The sequence below is a fragment of the Microplitis mediator genome, chromosome 2 (genome assembly GCF_029852145.1).
Source record: "Microplitis mediator isolate UGA2020A chromosome 2, iyMicMedi2.1, whole genome shotgun sequence".
Lineage (NCBI taxonomy): Eukaryota > Metazoa > Arthropoda > Insecta > Hymenoptera > Braconidae > Microplitis > Microplitis mediator.
The window spans coordinates 3,595,204-3,612,496 of record NC_079970.1 but is presented as its reverse complement, the minus strand read 5'-3'; the positions used below and the strand labels follow the sequence as shown (position 1 = coordinate 3,612,496).

Below are 17,293 nucleotides of genomic sequence, written 5' to 3'. Positions count from 1 at the left end.
AGAAAAAAGGGAATCTTTAAAAAAATCTTGATCAGTAGCTTCTCTGAGTGCCTGTTTTACGGTTTCATCCTCCGAAGATGATGAATCATCCCCACAATAATTACTCATTACTTTTTTTTATTAGCAAATAAACAAATCATCAATTCATAAATAAAAAACTTGATGCATTCATCAACATCATCATCACCATCATTATCTTCCGGTTTAAAAAATCACTTCCCTGCCCACTTTGCATCTAAAAAAAAATAAAAATAAGTAGTCATTAATAAACAAAATAAAAAATTTTAAATAAATAAACAGCAAAAATATTACAATAAAATTACCAGCATTTTGTCACCATACTTACAAATAAAATAAACCATAAAAAAAAACTAATGATTTATTCATCAATGGTTGATAGTAAAAATAAACAATAATAATAAAACTAAAAATAAATAATCAGCGCCACCGTAGTACGGCGGCAAAATTTGAAACTAAGTCAAATCTACGCTCGATGCCGCTCACCGCTTAGCTGGAGATTCGAGCGACAGTGAGAAAAGTTTAGACTTTACTGGAGTCAGAGTGAGCGCACTAGACTGGAGCGACTGGAAATTGGAGTCGGTGGTCGCTGGACACTGGAGCACACGGTACTAGTGATACGTTCGTGGGTGAAATGTGTGCTCGACACACACAACACAACACACGCGTTCCAGTAATGCCAGGAGGCAGCAGTCAGTAGTCGGAGTAGTAGTGCCAGACGCCGGATCGAATATTCCAAAGCTGATACTTAAAACTAAAAAACCGTTGAGTTTATATATATAATATCATATATAAAATATAATATATAAAGAATAGTGATATTGATATTGATATCGATACAAAGGTACTCCCTTTAAACTTTAAACTTTTACTGACGTGTTACTAAAAAATTTCAAATTTTGAATTTATAGGAACAAGTGAATTTTAAATATTTTTATGTGACGTAAAAAATGATAAATTGGATTAATTGTCACCTGAGCACGTGATTTATCTACCGACCTTGATAATGCGGTGAGTGACCTTTCAAAGGATATTTTTAATTATTAATATTAATATAAATATTCAGTACTTTAGTTGACGGAACTGCTGTAGAAGAACTTGAGAAGGTAGATTACGTACTCGTATATAAATATATGTATTAACGTGTGTATGTAATGTATATAATGTATGTAATAGTAATGTAGTATACAATTGACAATGAGATGCGCGATTCTGTTCGCGGGTTCACGAGTCAGTTCGTTCAACGCCGGGTGTTTTTCTCACGGTGAAAACTGCTTGCTTTATTAATTATAAATGACCTAGGTATTTATAATTACTTGAATAAATTTACCATTGTATTGTCTTGGTAAAAAAAAAAAATATGAATTATTAATTCAAGTTTAAATTTTTTAGGCTCGGGCTTCCTAATTAAATCATTTTGTGAAAGTTTTTTTTTTGCGAGCTAAGTAAGCGATAAAAAAAAATTTAGTACGTTAATAAACAGTAAATAATGAATAAAATAATTCTATTATCTGTTTTGTCGTAAAATATTTTAATAACTTGTAATTTACATTGATCTTTTAGATTTTGCCGACAGTCAAAACCTGATTCTACTGACTTATAATTACGTCTTCATTTTATATTAGTTTGTACACATATAATACCAAACCAAACTTTACATTACATCTTATACCAAATGGAAATATAAAAATAAACCGGATTGGGAATAATCGAGAATCGGAGATCGACCTTTGAGAGAATCGGACTGATAATAATCCCGTTGCTTTTTTATGTATCAAGTATGGATTTTATTTTACGATTTTACTTTTTAAGAAACCCTGGTAAAATTCTTTTGTGTGGTAAATAAACGCGTAATAGACTCTGAGCTCCCTGCTGAGGACGCGTGTCGTTGAATTAATTGTAAAGATTCGTGACACACGTCCAGTCTATTCATCGGACTGGATACTGGACAGACGGGTTCGTCAACCGACGACTACTGTCGTGTTACGGTTGAGAGTAGAGCTGACTCTATATAATACCCTATTTTTATATTTATATATAAATCTACCGACATATATATACATACATATGTATTCTTCAATCGATAATACGGCTTTTATAAAAGCGTCTGTTGTAACACACAATAAAATATCAGCTCGGGCGTGTGGTTCTTTTAGTCTTTGGAGAAATAAAAAAATTTTTTTAGATGCTACTTTTGCTGGGGGACCATTACATAAAGAACTAATATATATGTATACTTATATATATAAGCCAAGTTAAGTGGAGTAGACAGTACAAGACCTCCGTTGAAAAACCTACCCTTCGTTCATTCGTTGGCACAGTGAATCGATAGCGTAGAGTATAGTCGTCGCCCCCAACGGATGGCGTCGAATCTACGATAACATGAGTCACTCACCCTGGCATGGGTTCACCCTGTTCCTGTATTACTAAGTTTCTATCCTGTCCTCTCCTCTGGTCTCGTATATAAATTCACCCCACGTCCCACGTGTACATAAAGTCTGACGAGATGCTTACCGACTTACACCCTCCTCGTTTTATTTATGCTCCAACGCATCTTATAAATTAACGTACGTTATAACAAACAGGAACCACTAATTACTTTAAATAATTAATATAGGCCAAGTCTACTGTAAAAAGTACATTTTTACTCGAAATTATTTTATTTATTTTTATTGCTGTAATAATAAAATTTATAGCAGCTGACTGTACTTTTAATTTAATTAACTTTTATGGCTTGAATTTAATTTAAATTTTACTTTATTTTTTATTTGCCCGTTAATTATTAATTCAGTTAATTAATTTTTGGTTAAAATATTTCTGTTTATTTCGTTTACTTATAAATTTAAATTTGAATTTCCCACGGATAGAAAATGTTAGTTTGGGTTTAAGTAAAAGCGCACGGGATTTTGAGATAAGCATTGATGAAGACATCAAGGATTTGGAGTTTAAGTTATCGGTAAAAAGTAAAAATAAATAAAAAAAAAAAAAAGCCGACAGTATCCAAACTCCAGAAGATGCACCAGCTAATTTATAATCTCTAAAAATGTCATCTGAGCGTGAAACTTATGGGAGTGAAACCCGTTTCGTGCGTGGACATGTTGGTATAGTAAGTACTATACACTTTACCATCGAGTATAAATACAGAATACAGCACGTACAGGAGTCATATATTAGTATCAACTCTGTATGTATAGATCGGTGGGAACGAGTTTCATAAAATCAGGCATTCTTCCGTGAAACCTTTATCTGTGGTAAACATCTCTCTCCTTGTTCCTTTGAGCCCTCTCTCATTCCTCTGGTGTGCTAAGTAAAGAGAGTAATATATATATGTATATAATATAAGTACACAAGTGAAACTCACACACCCGAGCTTGTAAGTACAAAAGGGATCGCTCTTATTTTTTTACCCTTTTTCTTTCTCGTCTTCCTTTTCTCTAAAGTCCCACGACAACCGCTTGAGTCGCACAAGTACTCAGGAAAAAACAATTGTTATACCAACATGCATACATGTATATACATATATTAATACACAAATGCATACCTATACTTATATGTACACCCCAGAAAAGTTTACGTGACTCCCTCAATTCTTGACTCGGAAAAAAAGAAAAAAAAACACGCCAGCACATTTCTACTCAATTACCCTCAGGATTTATTTTCATTTCTGTCGTTATTATTTTTTTTTTTTAAATTTCCGTCCGACTAAAAATGTATACGATAATTTAACGCTTCGCGACACCTAATTACAAATTTTATTTATTGTATTTAAATAATAACGAAAAATAAAATTATATACATTAAATACTTATATATAATTAGATATTGGAACCATGGCAGCATCACGAACAAGTCTGTCCGAATGTCCATGACATTGCGTTTAAATTACTTTATCATTTAAGAACCTCTGTCGATCCGCGAAATAAGTAGATGGGTGTCTTGTGTGTTGCCGGTGATGATGATGATGGTGTAAGGATCGTGTGGGGATGGTAGTAATGGCGAAGATGGTGGCGATACTGCATTTCTGGACAACACACACTCACACACTCAGACACTAACGTAAAAAAGATATAAAACGAGCATAGCAAGCGCGATGCCTTGGAAACCTAATGTAATGTGATGTTGTAAAAGGGCCCATCGCGGCTGTCGTCCTTGAAATGGCACACGAGAAAACGAGCGTACACAGGACACAGGCAACAGTAATAGCCATACCGGGTGTCTCAAAGACGCGTTCTCTCCTGATTGTTAATGTACATAAAAATTTTTATCTTTCTTTTTATACGTACGATTGATTGCATAAAGACCAATACCAAGACTGGGACCGAAACCAAGACCAAGACTACGAGTAAGAGCAAGAGCAAGAGCAAAAGCAAGATCAAGACCATCAAAATAACGTCCAGGTAGCAGGACTTGTAAATGAAAGAAAAAGAGAATAGCCAAAACTCGTGGGACTTAAAAGTATCATGGGTAAAAAAAATTGTGAATAGCCAGGGCAGGCATATGGAAGACTGGCAAGTTATATATACTGGTTCAAGCGGTTTGGACGAACGCCTCGGTTGATAATTGGTATAACCGGATTCCGCACAAGTTTCACTCTACTCAGTTCTTCTTGTTCGTTCTCGTCTTGGTCTCGATACCCTCGACTTGTCTTCTTCTTGTAATTAATAGTTTTGCCAAGAACGTTGAGCACGTCCGACCTCCCTAACCGAAAATGATACCCCGAAGGCTCTTAAAGACCTTCTCCTGAAGCCCTTGAATACTTTTCTGTAGTTTAAACTAAAACTTATAAAGTTAAAACGGCAAAGGCCGTTTAAAATATCCTCTTGATATATAATACAGAGCCAAGATCTAATCGGTTTAGTTTCAAGGGACATTCTTCTTTTTTTTTAGTCCTTTTTTCTGACGGGGCCGGGCTTGTAAGCTGGCTTATCCTCTTCTGCTGTCTCTACCCGTTTATTCTTCGCTTGCTCAATTAATTACAAAAGATTATATATTCAGAGATGAATAATTGCAATGTGATAGTTAAATTTACGTTATCGTATAATAACTCAGTTGTATATTTTATTTGACGATACAAAATGATGTACGTGATTCACACCAGTTCTATGCAATATCATAACGATAAAACGAGAGAATAATCGAGTAGAGGAGTAGATCTTCGGTATTTGATTGGTCGGTACTCGCGTGCCGTTGGGTGCGACTGGTCGATTTTCTGCGATACTTTTGTTATTTTATTTTGTCTCTCCTCTTTCCTCTTTCCTCAGCATCCCTAGTAGCATCGCCGGACTCTGCTGTATCTGTGCTGTAGCTCTTGGACGACGTCGGTGTACGGTCAAGTGGTCTCACGATCACGATTTTTGCCGATGAAGCACCCGACGAGACAAAACGACTAGGGAAACTTCAATAGGGATACTTATGTATTGAAACAATTTTCCCCCTTGCTCTTTACTCGGTACCTCTTGAGTCTTGAACGTTCACTGATACCATGGCTCATTCGTATTAAATCCTCCTTCTTCTTCTTCTTCATCTCTTACTATCTCTATCTCTCTTGTTCCCCATTTATTCCATTTCTCGGCACACAGCACACATATACATCTACATAAATAAATATAAATATATATAATACCAAGCAAGACCATGTAATGTCAGATATAAAGCATGAATACTATTCAAGATTCTATATAAACTGTTAGTTATTTATTTTTATTTTATTTTTTTTTTGTTTCAGGAAGTCGAGGATGATTGCAGAGGTAATGATTCTGCGGCTCGACGTATCTAATGTCTCGTGAAAACACGAGGTACGCACTGAGCGTATATATATAAGAGAAAAAAAAAGAAGAAGAAGAAGAAAAGACCACGGAGAAGAAATAAAAATATAAAATGATCTTTAAATTGATAATAAAAATGATAACAGTGTGATATGGCGCGTACGATATGGATAGTAGTGTTGGTCTGTTGTCTAGCAGGATTATGGCAGGTGACGCAAGCCTACTTGGCAATACTATCATCGAATTTGCCACCTGGTACACTGGTATTCGAGGCAGGTGTACCTCAGTTAGGTGGAAGAAGAAAGTATGAGGTATCAGCAGACCGTACGGCACGTTTTGCACGTAAGCTACTCAAAGTAAATCCTCACAATGGCCGAGTTACGCTGGCAAGAAGTCTTAATTGTGATGGATTGCAGTATCCACGATTGTTTACATTCTACATTGATTCAACAAGTTCACGTCTAGGCAGACCCAACATTGATTACTACAGTTTGCCTCTCCGTGTACTAATTACCGGTTGCGGTGATGAAAATCAGGACCTAGCGGCTACCAAGGGATGGATGGCAGAGACTCTTGCTTCATATGCGATGCCAAGTACTGACAAATTTACCGAGATATGCTTACGTACATCGCAATTAGTTGCTGCTCTACGTGATTTTTTACCGCATACTGCTATCAAAGAGTGCGATACAAGATGGGGAGGTGTGGCCGACTCGCGATTTCTAGTTGAAGGTGCGGCCGGTGATCTTGTTTCAGCCTCCGAGCAGTGTCTTATCGATCCACTTTGGAAAATCTCTGTATCAATGACTTTAAGATGCGGCTCAACTCATCTTGCTGATACCGAGCATCGGTTGAAAATTGTCTTTCATCACCAGCAGCTCGACGACACGGATCTTGGAAGACGCGTTCGTAGAGAATTAAAAAATCGATCTCCATTTTTCGAACACGGACTTTACACTGCAGCAGTCGAGGAAGAAAAAGAACCCGGTGAATTGGTTACTGTTGTACGTGCGCGTGATCCAGAAGGCGGTACTGTACATTATTCAATGCAATCTTTATTGGATGCACGTTCCAGCGCTCTGTTTCTCCTCGATTCTATCAGCGGCAAAGTAACAACACGTGCTAAACTTGATCGTGAAAGCGTCGAGCTTCATTATTTCAAAGTCCTGGCTGTCGACGATTCATTTCCACCTAGAACAGGAACTACAACTTTACAAGTAAATGTATTGGATGCTAATGATCATGCGCCGAGTTTTGAATGGCCAGAATATGAAGCGCCGATACGTGAAAGTGTACCTCTGGGTTCAACAGTAATTGCCGTTAAAGCGACGGACAAAGATTCCGGCAGGAATGCCGAAGTTGAGTATGCGATCGTATCAACAACTGGCGGTGGTATGACATCAGTAACTGAAGACTCTGCGACATTTCGTATTGATCCAAAGTCCGGGGTTGTAACGACCCGGATGTCATTGGACCGGGAAAAAACTGAAGTATATACGGTACTAATTAGCGCATCAGATCTTGCTAACACCGTATCAGCACGTAAAACAGCTACTACTACATTGATAGTACGTGTTTTAGATGACAATGATAACTATCCACAGTTTTCTGAACGTTCTTACTCTACAACTGTTGCTGAAGATATGGACTACACAACAAATCCGGTGATTGCCAGTATAAGAGCTACAGATGCCGATAGCGGAGCTAATGCCGCTATTAGATATAATATTATCGGTGGTAATACACAGAATACATTCTCAATAGACTCATTAAGTGGTGATGTTACTCTAGTTAAACCACTTGATTACGAGACGATGGATCTTTATCGTATAGTTGTACGTGCACAGGATGGAGGCGTACCGGCTCGATCAAATACGACTCAACTCCTGGTACATGTCGAAGACGTTAATGATAATGCGCCAAGATTCTTCACTAGTCTTTTGCAAGAAACAGTGTCCGAAGGAGTGCCAATTGGTCATTCTGTTATACGTGTGCAAGCTTACGACGGTGATAAAGGCTTGAATGCCCTGATAAAATACTCAATTGGAGCCAGAGATTTTAATGGAGCGTCTACAGAAAATTTTCCGATAGCTGTTAATGCTGAAAGCGGTTGGATTCACACGACCAAGCAGTTGGATCGCGAGGTATGTTCGCGTTATCAATTCACGGTGATTGCTGTCGATTCTGGAGAACCGCCAAAATCTGGAAGCGCAACTGTTGTTCTCACGGTGACTGACATAAACGACAATGATCCGAAATTCGAGCCGAAAAATTACGAAGCCGTTGTATCTGAAGACGATCCGCCGGGTACGTCAGTCGCGCGAGTCACTGCTACGGATCCCGACGAGGATGCTAAAATTCATTATGACATCACTGCGGGAAATACACGGGCTAGATTTTCCATAACTTCGCAAAACGGCGGAGGTTTGATAACCGTAGCTCAGCCGCTCGATTACAAACAGGAGAAAAGATTTGTATTGACAGTGACAGCATCTGATTCTGGTGGTAGAATGGACACAGCATTGGTTTATATAAATATATCAGATGCTAATAATTTTGCTCCGATGTTTGAAAACGCGCCGTACTCGGTATCGGTATTTGAAGATGCGCCGATTGGAACCACGGTCTTGGTAGTGAGTGCCACTGACTCGGATGTCGGACAAAATGCCCAAGTGACTTACAGTCTTGGTACTGAAGGCGATGGTAATGACAATGCTGAATTTACAATAAATCCACAGACCGGAGCAATAACAACAACTCGTGCATTAGACCGTGAACGTTCGTCAGGTTATTTACTAACTGTGACAGCTAAAGACGGTGGTGTCCCGCCACTTTCAGATACCACGGACGTCGAAATATCAGTTACTGATGTAAATGACAATGCTCCAGTGTTCGAAGCTGCTCAGTACACTGGCACAGTTCCTGAAGATGTTTTACTTGGCACGGCGGTTGTTCGTGTGTCGGCAACAGACGCGGACATGGGACTAAATGGACGAGTCAGGTACACTCTGGATGACGATGGCGATGGCGCATTTGCCATTGATTCTACTACAGGTATCGTAAGAACTGCGAAACAACTAGACCGTGAATCTGTCATGAGGTACACACTGAAAGCGATGGCAGTTGACAGAGGAATCCCGGCGCTTTCTTCAGTCGTGCCGATCATCATAAAAATTGAGGACGTCAATGACTCGCCGCCGGCATTCGAAAGTGACAAAATAGTTTTATATATCGCTGAGAACTCACCAGTAGGATCAACAGTGGGAGAAATTTACGCGCATGATCCCGACGAGGGTTTGAATGCAGTAGTCCAGTATTCAATTATCGGAGGAGAGGATGCCAATAGTTTTGCTTTAAATACCCGACAAGGTGCTGATCGCGCAGAGTTATTGACCCTCGAGGAACTGGACTACGAGTCACCGAAAAAAAAATATGAAATATTCGTACGTGCGGCCTCCCCCCCACTGCGTTCCGATGTCCTGGTGCAAATTATGGTCACTGATGTCAATGACAACGCGCCAGTACTAAAAGACTTTCAAATTATTTTTAATAATTACAAAGACTTTTTTCCCACTACGCCAATTGGAAAAATTCCTGCTGTTGATGCCGACGTCACCGACAAACTTGTTTACAATATTCTAGCCGGTAATAATGCCAATCTCATAACACTCAATAAAACAACCGGTGAAATAATTTTATCACCCCAATTAAATACCAACGTACCGAGAATAGCAACCATGGAAGTGTCTGTAAGTGATGGAGTCAATGAAGCCAAAGCTACGATGACGTTATCAGTAAGACTGATAACTGATAAAATGCTTTATAATTCAATAACAGTCCGGCTTGATGATATGACAGTCGAAGCATTTTTATCACCACTTTTAAATTATTTTATTGATGGTTTAGCAGCTATAATTCCTTGCCCACGTGAAAATATATTTATATTTAGCGTGCAAGAGGACACTGATGTCCATGGGAAAATTTTAAACGTGAGCTTTTCAGCTCGTAAAGTTGAACCGGGGAATAATGATGAATTTTATAGCTCACAGTATCTTCAGGAACGTGTTTATTTAAATCGAGGTATCTTAGCAAGACTATCAACTCTTGTTGTCCTGCCATTTGATGACAATCTTTGTGTCCGAGAGCCGTGTTTGAATTTTGAAGACTGCGTTACTGTATTAAAATTCGGTAATGCGTCGGGATTTGCCAGCAGTAATACAATTTTATTCCGTCCAATTTATCCAGTGACGACATTCTCATGCGAGTGCCCACGTGGATTTACTGGCAGTAAAGAAGCTTATCTGTGTGACATGGAAGTTAATTTATGCTTTTCAAACCCGTGCAAAAATGACGGTACTTGTCAACGTAAAGAAGGCGGTTACACCTGCATCTGCGGTCCCAACTTCACTGGGGACAACTGTCAAGTTTCATTAGACGAAGGCGTCTGCACACCGGACATCTGCAAAGGCGAGTCCAAGTGTTTAGGAAAATTAGGCGGTGGTTTCACTTGTGAAGCCTGTCCGATAACTCCACTGGATACCGTGACTCCATTCTGTGAATTACGAGCCCGGAGTTTTGGTCCCGCGACTTTTCTAACATTTCCGTCACTTAAACAGAGACATCGCCTGCATTTGAAACTGAAGTTTGCAACAGAAGTGTCTGAAGGTTTGTTGCTTTACAACGGGCGTTATAATGAGAAACACGATTTTATTGCGCTGGAAATAATTGATTCGCAAGTGCAATTCAGTTTTTCACTGGGCGATGAAGTCACGAGAGCGACGGCTGCGATACCTGGCGGTGTCACTGACGGCCAGTGGCACGAAGTTCAAATTATTTATGTAAATCGCACTGTGACAATTGCCGTGGATGACTGCGATGTCGCCTTGGCACTGCGTTACGGCGACCGACTTGGTGATAAATGGACATGTGCTGGTACTGCTGAGCAGATACTCGAGCCACGTTGCAGTTTGATCACCGAAACTTGTCATCGTTTTCTAGATCTCACTGGCCCGATGCAACTGGGCGGGCTGCCTGCTATCCCGTCTGACTTTCAAGTCACCAACAAAGATTTTGTCGGATGTATCAGCGATGTTTACATAGACTATAAATTTATTGATTTGAATTCTTTCGTCGCTGACAATGGAACGACTGTAGGATGTCCAGAGAAACACGCGTTCTGCGCCTCGTCTCCATGCAATAATAACGGGAAATGCCGAGAAATTTGGTCTGGATATGTGTGCGAGTGTGAAGAAGGTTTCGCTGGTTCCCAGTGCAGTGACGAAGTGGGCAAACCCTGGCGCTTCCACGGTGACGGTCTTCTGAGTTTCAATCCGCTGTTGAGACCAATTCAGCTGCCGTGGATGACTGCTTTGAGTTTGCGCACTAGAGCCACCAACACTTTTGTAATGAGCATACAGATCGGACAAAATAGCTCGGCGCTATTTTTCCTCAAGGACGGCAAACTCGGGACCTCATTAGACGGAATTGAAATAATAAGAACACAAACGTCAATAAATGATGGCGAGTGGCATCGCATTGAAATAATTTGGCAAAGTGGTTTAGTGTCTCTGGACATGAACTACCGAAACCGTCCATCAATTTCATCTTTGCCAGCAAAACTTCAAGGTCTGTATGTAGGAAGAATTTTACTAGGTGGACCAGACCAATCAGTCAGCACGGAGCTTCCATTCTATGAAGGCTGCATCCAAGATTTACGTATCGGGACCAACCAGAGCGTACTCCAACGTCCAACTGTCCAGGAAAATGTCGGTACCGGTTGTCTTGCTGACAATGAGTGCAGCGTTACGTGTCCTGAAGAGTCGAGTTGCGTCACCAAGTGGCAGGCCAGCGAGTGCGTCTGTAATTCTGGCCACGTTGGTGAAAACTGCGAGGCTATCTGTGACATAAACCCATGTCACAGTGACTCTGGTACCTGCGTCGAGGTAAATAACTCCAAACGTGGTTACAAGTGTGAGTGTAACAGCCAAGAGTACACCGGAGAGTACTGCGAAATAAGAGTAGATCAGTCTTGTCCAACAACCTGGTGGGGGTCGCCAGTCTGCGGTCCTTGTTACTGTGATGAGTCGAAAGGTTACGACCCGTCTTGTAACAAAACAACCGGGGAGTGTTACTGCAAGAAGAATCATTATCAACCACCTGGTAAAGACGAATGTATTCCTTGTAATTGTTACAGTATTGGAAGCCGCGGGCCGCGATGTGATGCAGTAACAGGACAATGCAGATGTCTCGAAGGTGTTATTGGTAGAGCTTGCACAGACTGTGCTAATCCGTATGCTGAGGTAACATCAAACGGCTGCGAAGTTATTTATCACGGCTGCCCTAGATCATATGCCGGTGGATTGTGGTGGCCCCAGACTTCATTTAACAAGACAGCGGTGCTTGTACTCGAAGAATGTCCTGGTACTGCTGAAGGTATGGCCTCCCGAGAATGTGACAGTAAATCAGGTGGATGGCAATCTCCGGATCTATTTAATTGCACATCTGAGGCATTTGTGCAGCAACGATATCATCTTGCGGCTATTGAGAATTCAGAGATGACACTTGATAGAGATATGGCTGTTAAAATAGCTCGTGATCTTCATGAAGCTGTACTGACTGTTAAAAATATGTACGGCGCTGACGTACTTATTACAGAGTCGCTTCTTACCGCATTGCTAAAGTACGAGGAAAGTCAAGCTGATTTACATCTCACGCATAATCAAGATAAAGACTACGTACCGCATTTAGTTGGTATAGCCAGCTCAGTGCTTAACAAAAAATACATAAACATATGGGAGAGAATACAGCAGCTCAATGGTGACAGTCCTGATAAAATACTTGATGCGATGGCCAAGTACTTGAAAGTTTTAACTGGTTCCCAGCACAACACATTCACTGATCCGTTTGAAGTCGTTGATACCTACGTCATCATGGGTATGGATACGGTGACATCTGAGAGTCTGTTTGGGTATGAGACTGCCGAGTACAAAGAAGACCCGGCGGCTTCAACTGCGCGACCGGCTGAAGCCGACAGAAAAGTCATTTTGCCTGACACTTCGTCATTCTTATCAATGCCAGTACACTTAGAACCTTATATAAGTTTTCCAAAGTACAACAACTACATTGCGGATCCCCGACGTTTTGATCCGTACTCTAAAATAAGAGTCCCCTTGAGTTTGTTGGGCATCAGACCGCTGAATCCGGGAGAAGTTAATGATAAAAATAAAGATAATAATGACAAAGCTGTGCTGAGTTACGTGCAATACAAAGAATTAGGAGCTCTGTTGCCTAAACGGTTTGATGATTCAGTTAACGTACGATGGGGAGTTGAAGTAGCCGTCGGATCACCGATAGTGACTATTTCTGTGCTTATCCCCTCGGACAATGGGACTAAATCACTAGTCGATAGTCCGCAATCGCCTGTGCAAATTCAATTATGGATAAGCGAAGACGACGGCGCCAAAATTCGGACCAACCCGCAGTGCGTTCATTGGAGCACAGCACGAAACGCCGGCGAGTGGAGCAGAATCGGATGCACGACCGAGATCGACGAGTCCCAGGAGTCGGATCGTCAGATGGTTAATTGTTCGTGTCAAGGTGTAATTTTGCAAGTTAAAAATCTCCAACTTGCGACTTTCGCTGTCTTGACAGACGTCCTTGACCTTGAATACGTACCAGAGCCTTCGCTGTTGGAAGACGTCACCAGTTACAGCGCATTCATGCTCGCGCTACCACTTCTACTATCGGCATTGCTGATCCTCACATTAATACGCGGTAGCGCTACTAATTCAAATAGCATCCATAAAAACCTGGTAATGTGTGTCTTTCTAGCAGAATTATTGTACCTGATAGCCTTGAAAGCACGCAGTCCGTTAGTTTCAAATGAGTTTCCCTGTAAATTAACAGCAATTGGTTTGCATTACGCATGGCTCAGTGCATTCGCTTGGACTCTGGTTGATTCAATCCATCTGTATCGTATGCTAACGGAAATGCGTGATGTTAATCACGGACAAATGAGATTTTATTACACAATTGGGTATGCAATGCCAGCAATCATCGTCGGTTTAACTATTGGAGTACGTGCTGATCAGTACGGTAATTTTTATTTCTGCTGGTTGTCTATCTACGAGACCGTTGTTTGGTCGTTAATTGGACCAATTTGCGTTGCTGTTTTAATCAATTTTTTTATTTTAATAATGTCTGTCAAAGCGGCGTTTACATTAAAAGAGCACATTATGGGCTTTGGTAATTTGAGGACACTGCTGTGGTTGTCTGTAGTGTCTCTACCTCTGCTGGGAGCAACCTGGACCCTGGCCGTGCTCAGCGCGTCTGAAAACTCGCCAATGCTGTCTTACTTGCTCAGCGTGTCGATCGTCACCCACGCGGCCTTCAGCTTAATCGGCTACTGCTTCATAAACGGACGAGTCAGAAGAAATTTGTACCTGAGCTTACTAAGATGTTTCGGTAAAAAGTCACCACTGCTAGAAAGCAGCATGATGGTGAATGGCAGCAGCAGTCAAAATGTAAACGGACAATCACGCTCAGCTCTAGCTTACAATTCGACTTACGCTGGCACAGGCACCACATGCCGACGTGTACACGTTGGAGTTTCTACAAGCAGCACGACTTCCAGAAGTACCAACAAAACTGGGTCAAGTCCTTACCGCAGCGACGTACATCTCAGACATACTTCAACGTCGACGAGTAATTATAACAGCGACCGCGATCCCTATCTGTCATCGCGTAGCCAACACAATCGTCCAGAAACAACTGAAGCACGTGGGGGTCCAGGTGGCGGCGGTTCCAGACGTGATTCAGAGTCCGACTCAGATGGTTCCCATGCTGATGACACCGGGGGTGGCAGAAGTCTCGACCTCGCCAGCTCCCACAGCTCTGATGACGACGAAGTAACCACCAGTAGACGAACCCACAAAAATATCGGAGTATCAACTCAACAAGTTACGCACAACTATCTACCTAATATTCATCAGAACGCTGGTGATCATCTAAACATACTTTGCTCAAACACAGATTTATTTCCTAACATAAAACCTATTTACGCTCCAAGATGGAGCTCACAGCTGCCTGAAGCCTATTTGCCAAGCAACGTTGATATTCGCGGTAGCCAATGGTCCGGCGGCACGATGTCAGACAATGAAATTGCGTCGAACAAAACATCCAGCCCTAATCCGCTGCCTTACCCGGATCTGAGTCCACCGCAAAAATTGGGCCCGCATGACGAAAACTACTCCGAGGGCGAAGAAAAAGTTCATCCTGGTGGGAATGGGGGTGAAAAGTACCTGTTTCCTTATACGGCTGAAGAAGACCACACGGTCTCTCCGACGCCGTATTTACTGTCAATGTCGTCGCGTATTTTGAGCTCGAGTATGAGCCATCATTCCCAAAATTCAAATCACGACAACAATCACAGTGGGTCTGAAAGATACGGGAGCTTAAAACGCGGACAGAGCCAGAGTCAGAGTCGTCAGTCTCTCCACGGTTCATTGCACGACAATCTAAATGCTGCCGAGAGATACGGGAGTTTGAAACGCGGTAAAGTAACACCGACAGTCCTCGAAGATATGCCAGAGTACATTTTGCCCATGACCGGGAGAATATTATCCAGTTCGCTGACTCACGATCTTCATCATAGCAACGAATTAGCCGCTCTGAGACATCATCAGCAGCAACAGCAGTTACAGCATCAGCAGTTACAACATCAGCAGCAACATTATGAACAGACTATCACTGAGACTGAGTAAGTAATTTTATATTAATTACCCGTCTTTCCGGTACTATTCTATAAATACTTTTCTTAATGATCTTTATAATTTTATTTTATTACTACAAGATTATTTTTTAAATTTTATTTAATTACATTTAATAACTTTATTTTTTACTAATATTAATATTTATTCTCGATATAAATAAACTTTGTACTTGAAAGGTGGGGTTGGAACAAACTCTGAGCTAACAAATAAATATTTTCTGATTCCTGCTTACTCTTTGGTGGCGGTTACTTTTGGTGGATTTATAAAAATTTAAACAGCGAGGAGGTAAGACATCAGTATATAATAAAACAAAACCCACAATACCCCAATAAAATAATGCCGAGTGCTAAGAAATATTACACCGAGTTAAAAAAAGTATCCTTATTGTTTTACAGGAAGGATATTAACGCCGAGACACCGGTATGAAGGACTCCGTCTACAAGAAAATAACGTACAAAATAAATACCTTAGATTCAATAATTTTCACCAGATTTAAATAATAAGATTTTGCAGTCGACTACCCGCCATAAGCCTGGTTTTTTTTTAATTTTAAAATTAACACCTCGGCTAACTTCGGTATCGTATATTTTTAATTTTTACACGACTCATGATGCGAAGTATCAGAGTGTGCTTTACGATCGAAAAATTTTTTAAATTTTGTAATGAATTCGTTCCACTTTTCCTTGCGAATGCGCGGTTTAAAAATCATCGGTAGTGGCAGCGATTTCCGAAGTTCATTCGCTTTCTGGAACAAGTCTAGTAAATTTTCATCATCTGTCTGTTTCTTCTTATTTTAGTTTATAATTTTGAAAATTTTAACGGAGGCTTATAACGGGCTCGCGACGAAACTCAAAAGAGAGTTTAAGTGGGCGAGGCCCGACTGAGTATTAAATCTTGAGTCGTAAAAAAATGATCGAATTTTAAATTTATATTAATTTATTAAATGATTTTCATAGCAGCGATTTTTTTGACTTCCGGAAAAATGGAGACGAAGTTCCTCGGAAGATTTTCATCATTCGAGTCTCATAAATATATAAAACCCTAAACAGTCGATGGAAGGAGGGTTTATTACAGACAGGCTTATAACGAGTAGTCGAATGTAAATATATATTTATAAATAAATAAATATATATATAATAATAATAAATAGAAAAATAAAATGTAATTTTTTCAGAAACTAAAGCAGTGGCCATGACTGTACTTAAAATATTTAATTATTTAAAATATATATATTATATATATATTTAAGCCATACTTGATAAGTTTGTATGTGTGAGTGCCTGTTTATATGCCTAAGATAATAATTAATTAATCGCTCTGATTTTATAAGCTGATTAATTAATTATTGATTTATATTTCTATGTAATAGCTTTTGATAAATACTCTTGTCGGGCTCATTGTCAGTTATCGTTTAATTTAAAAAAAAGACATAGGCTTTACTGTGTATTTTATATGTATATTTAAAAATAACAATTATCTGTGAGACTAAAACGCGGTAATTTAAAAGACAATGACTGATCCCGGGAAAAATGATCTCTTGCTCATTTTATCATTTATATATACGTACTATTGATAATATACGTAATGTACTTAATTGTAATTTTAATTTTAATTATGTGCAATGTAAAACATTCCAGTTATTATTTTAATGATGTATATTTCAAATTATTATTATTTACTTTTTTTTTAGTTTTTTATAAAAATTTTATTACTACACAAGATAATACTCAAATTTTTGTA

General features: G+C 39.9%; 1 protein-coding gene across 4 annotated transcripts; it reads left to right on the top strand.

Annotated features, from left to right (window-relative positions):
* Nucleotides 1-535: 535 nt before the first annotated feature.
* LOC130663387 (protocadherin-like wing polarity protein stan) lies at nucleotides 536-17,240 on the top strand. 4 transcript variants are annotated; one of them, XR_008989184.1, is made up of 4 exons: nucleotides 536-1,029; nucleotides 5,744-15,540; nucleotides 15,730-15,838; nucleotides 15,949-17,240. XR_008989184.1 is itself a non-coding variant. In XM_057462571.1 (4 exons), exons 3-4 carry the CDS (start codon nucleotides 5,936-5,938, stop codon nucleotides 15,977-15,979), a joined length of 9,636 nt encoding a protein of 3,211 aa, XP_057318554.1. In that variant the 5' UTR covers nucleotides 536-862; nucleotides 930-1,029; nucleotides 5,744-5,935; the 3' UTR covers nucleotides 15,980-17,240. The 4 variants fall into 4 exon arrangements, 2 of the variants coding, with proteins under 2 accessions (XP_057318554.1, XP_057318555.1); XR_008989185.1 differs by having other exon boundaries at nucleotides 15,930-17,240; XM_057462571.1 differs by lacking the exon at nucleotides 15,730-15,838 and having other exon boundaries at nucleotides 536-862; nucleotides 930-1,029.
* The last annotated feature ends 53 nt before the right edge of the window (nucleotides 17,241-17,293 follow it).

Bases quoted from the DNA above. Each gene is read 5' to 3' on its own strand.
- LOC130663387 (XM_057462571.1), top strand. From the start codon at position 5,936: ATGGCGCGTACGATATGGATAGTAGTGTTGGTCTGTTGTCTAGCAGGA. The intron at 15,541-15,948 runs GTAAGTAATTTT...ATTGTTTTACAG, and splicing joins CAGACTATCACTGAGACTGA to GAAGGATATTAACGCCGAGA.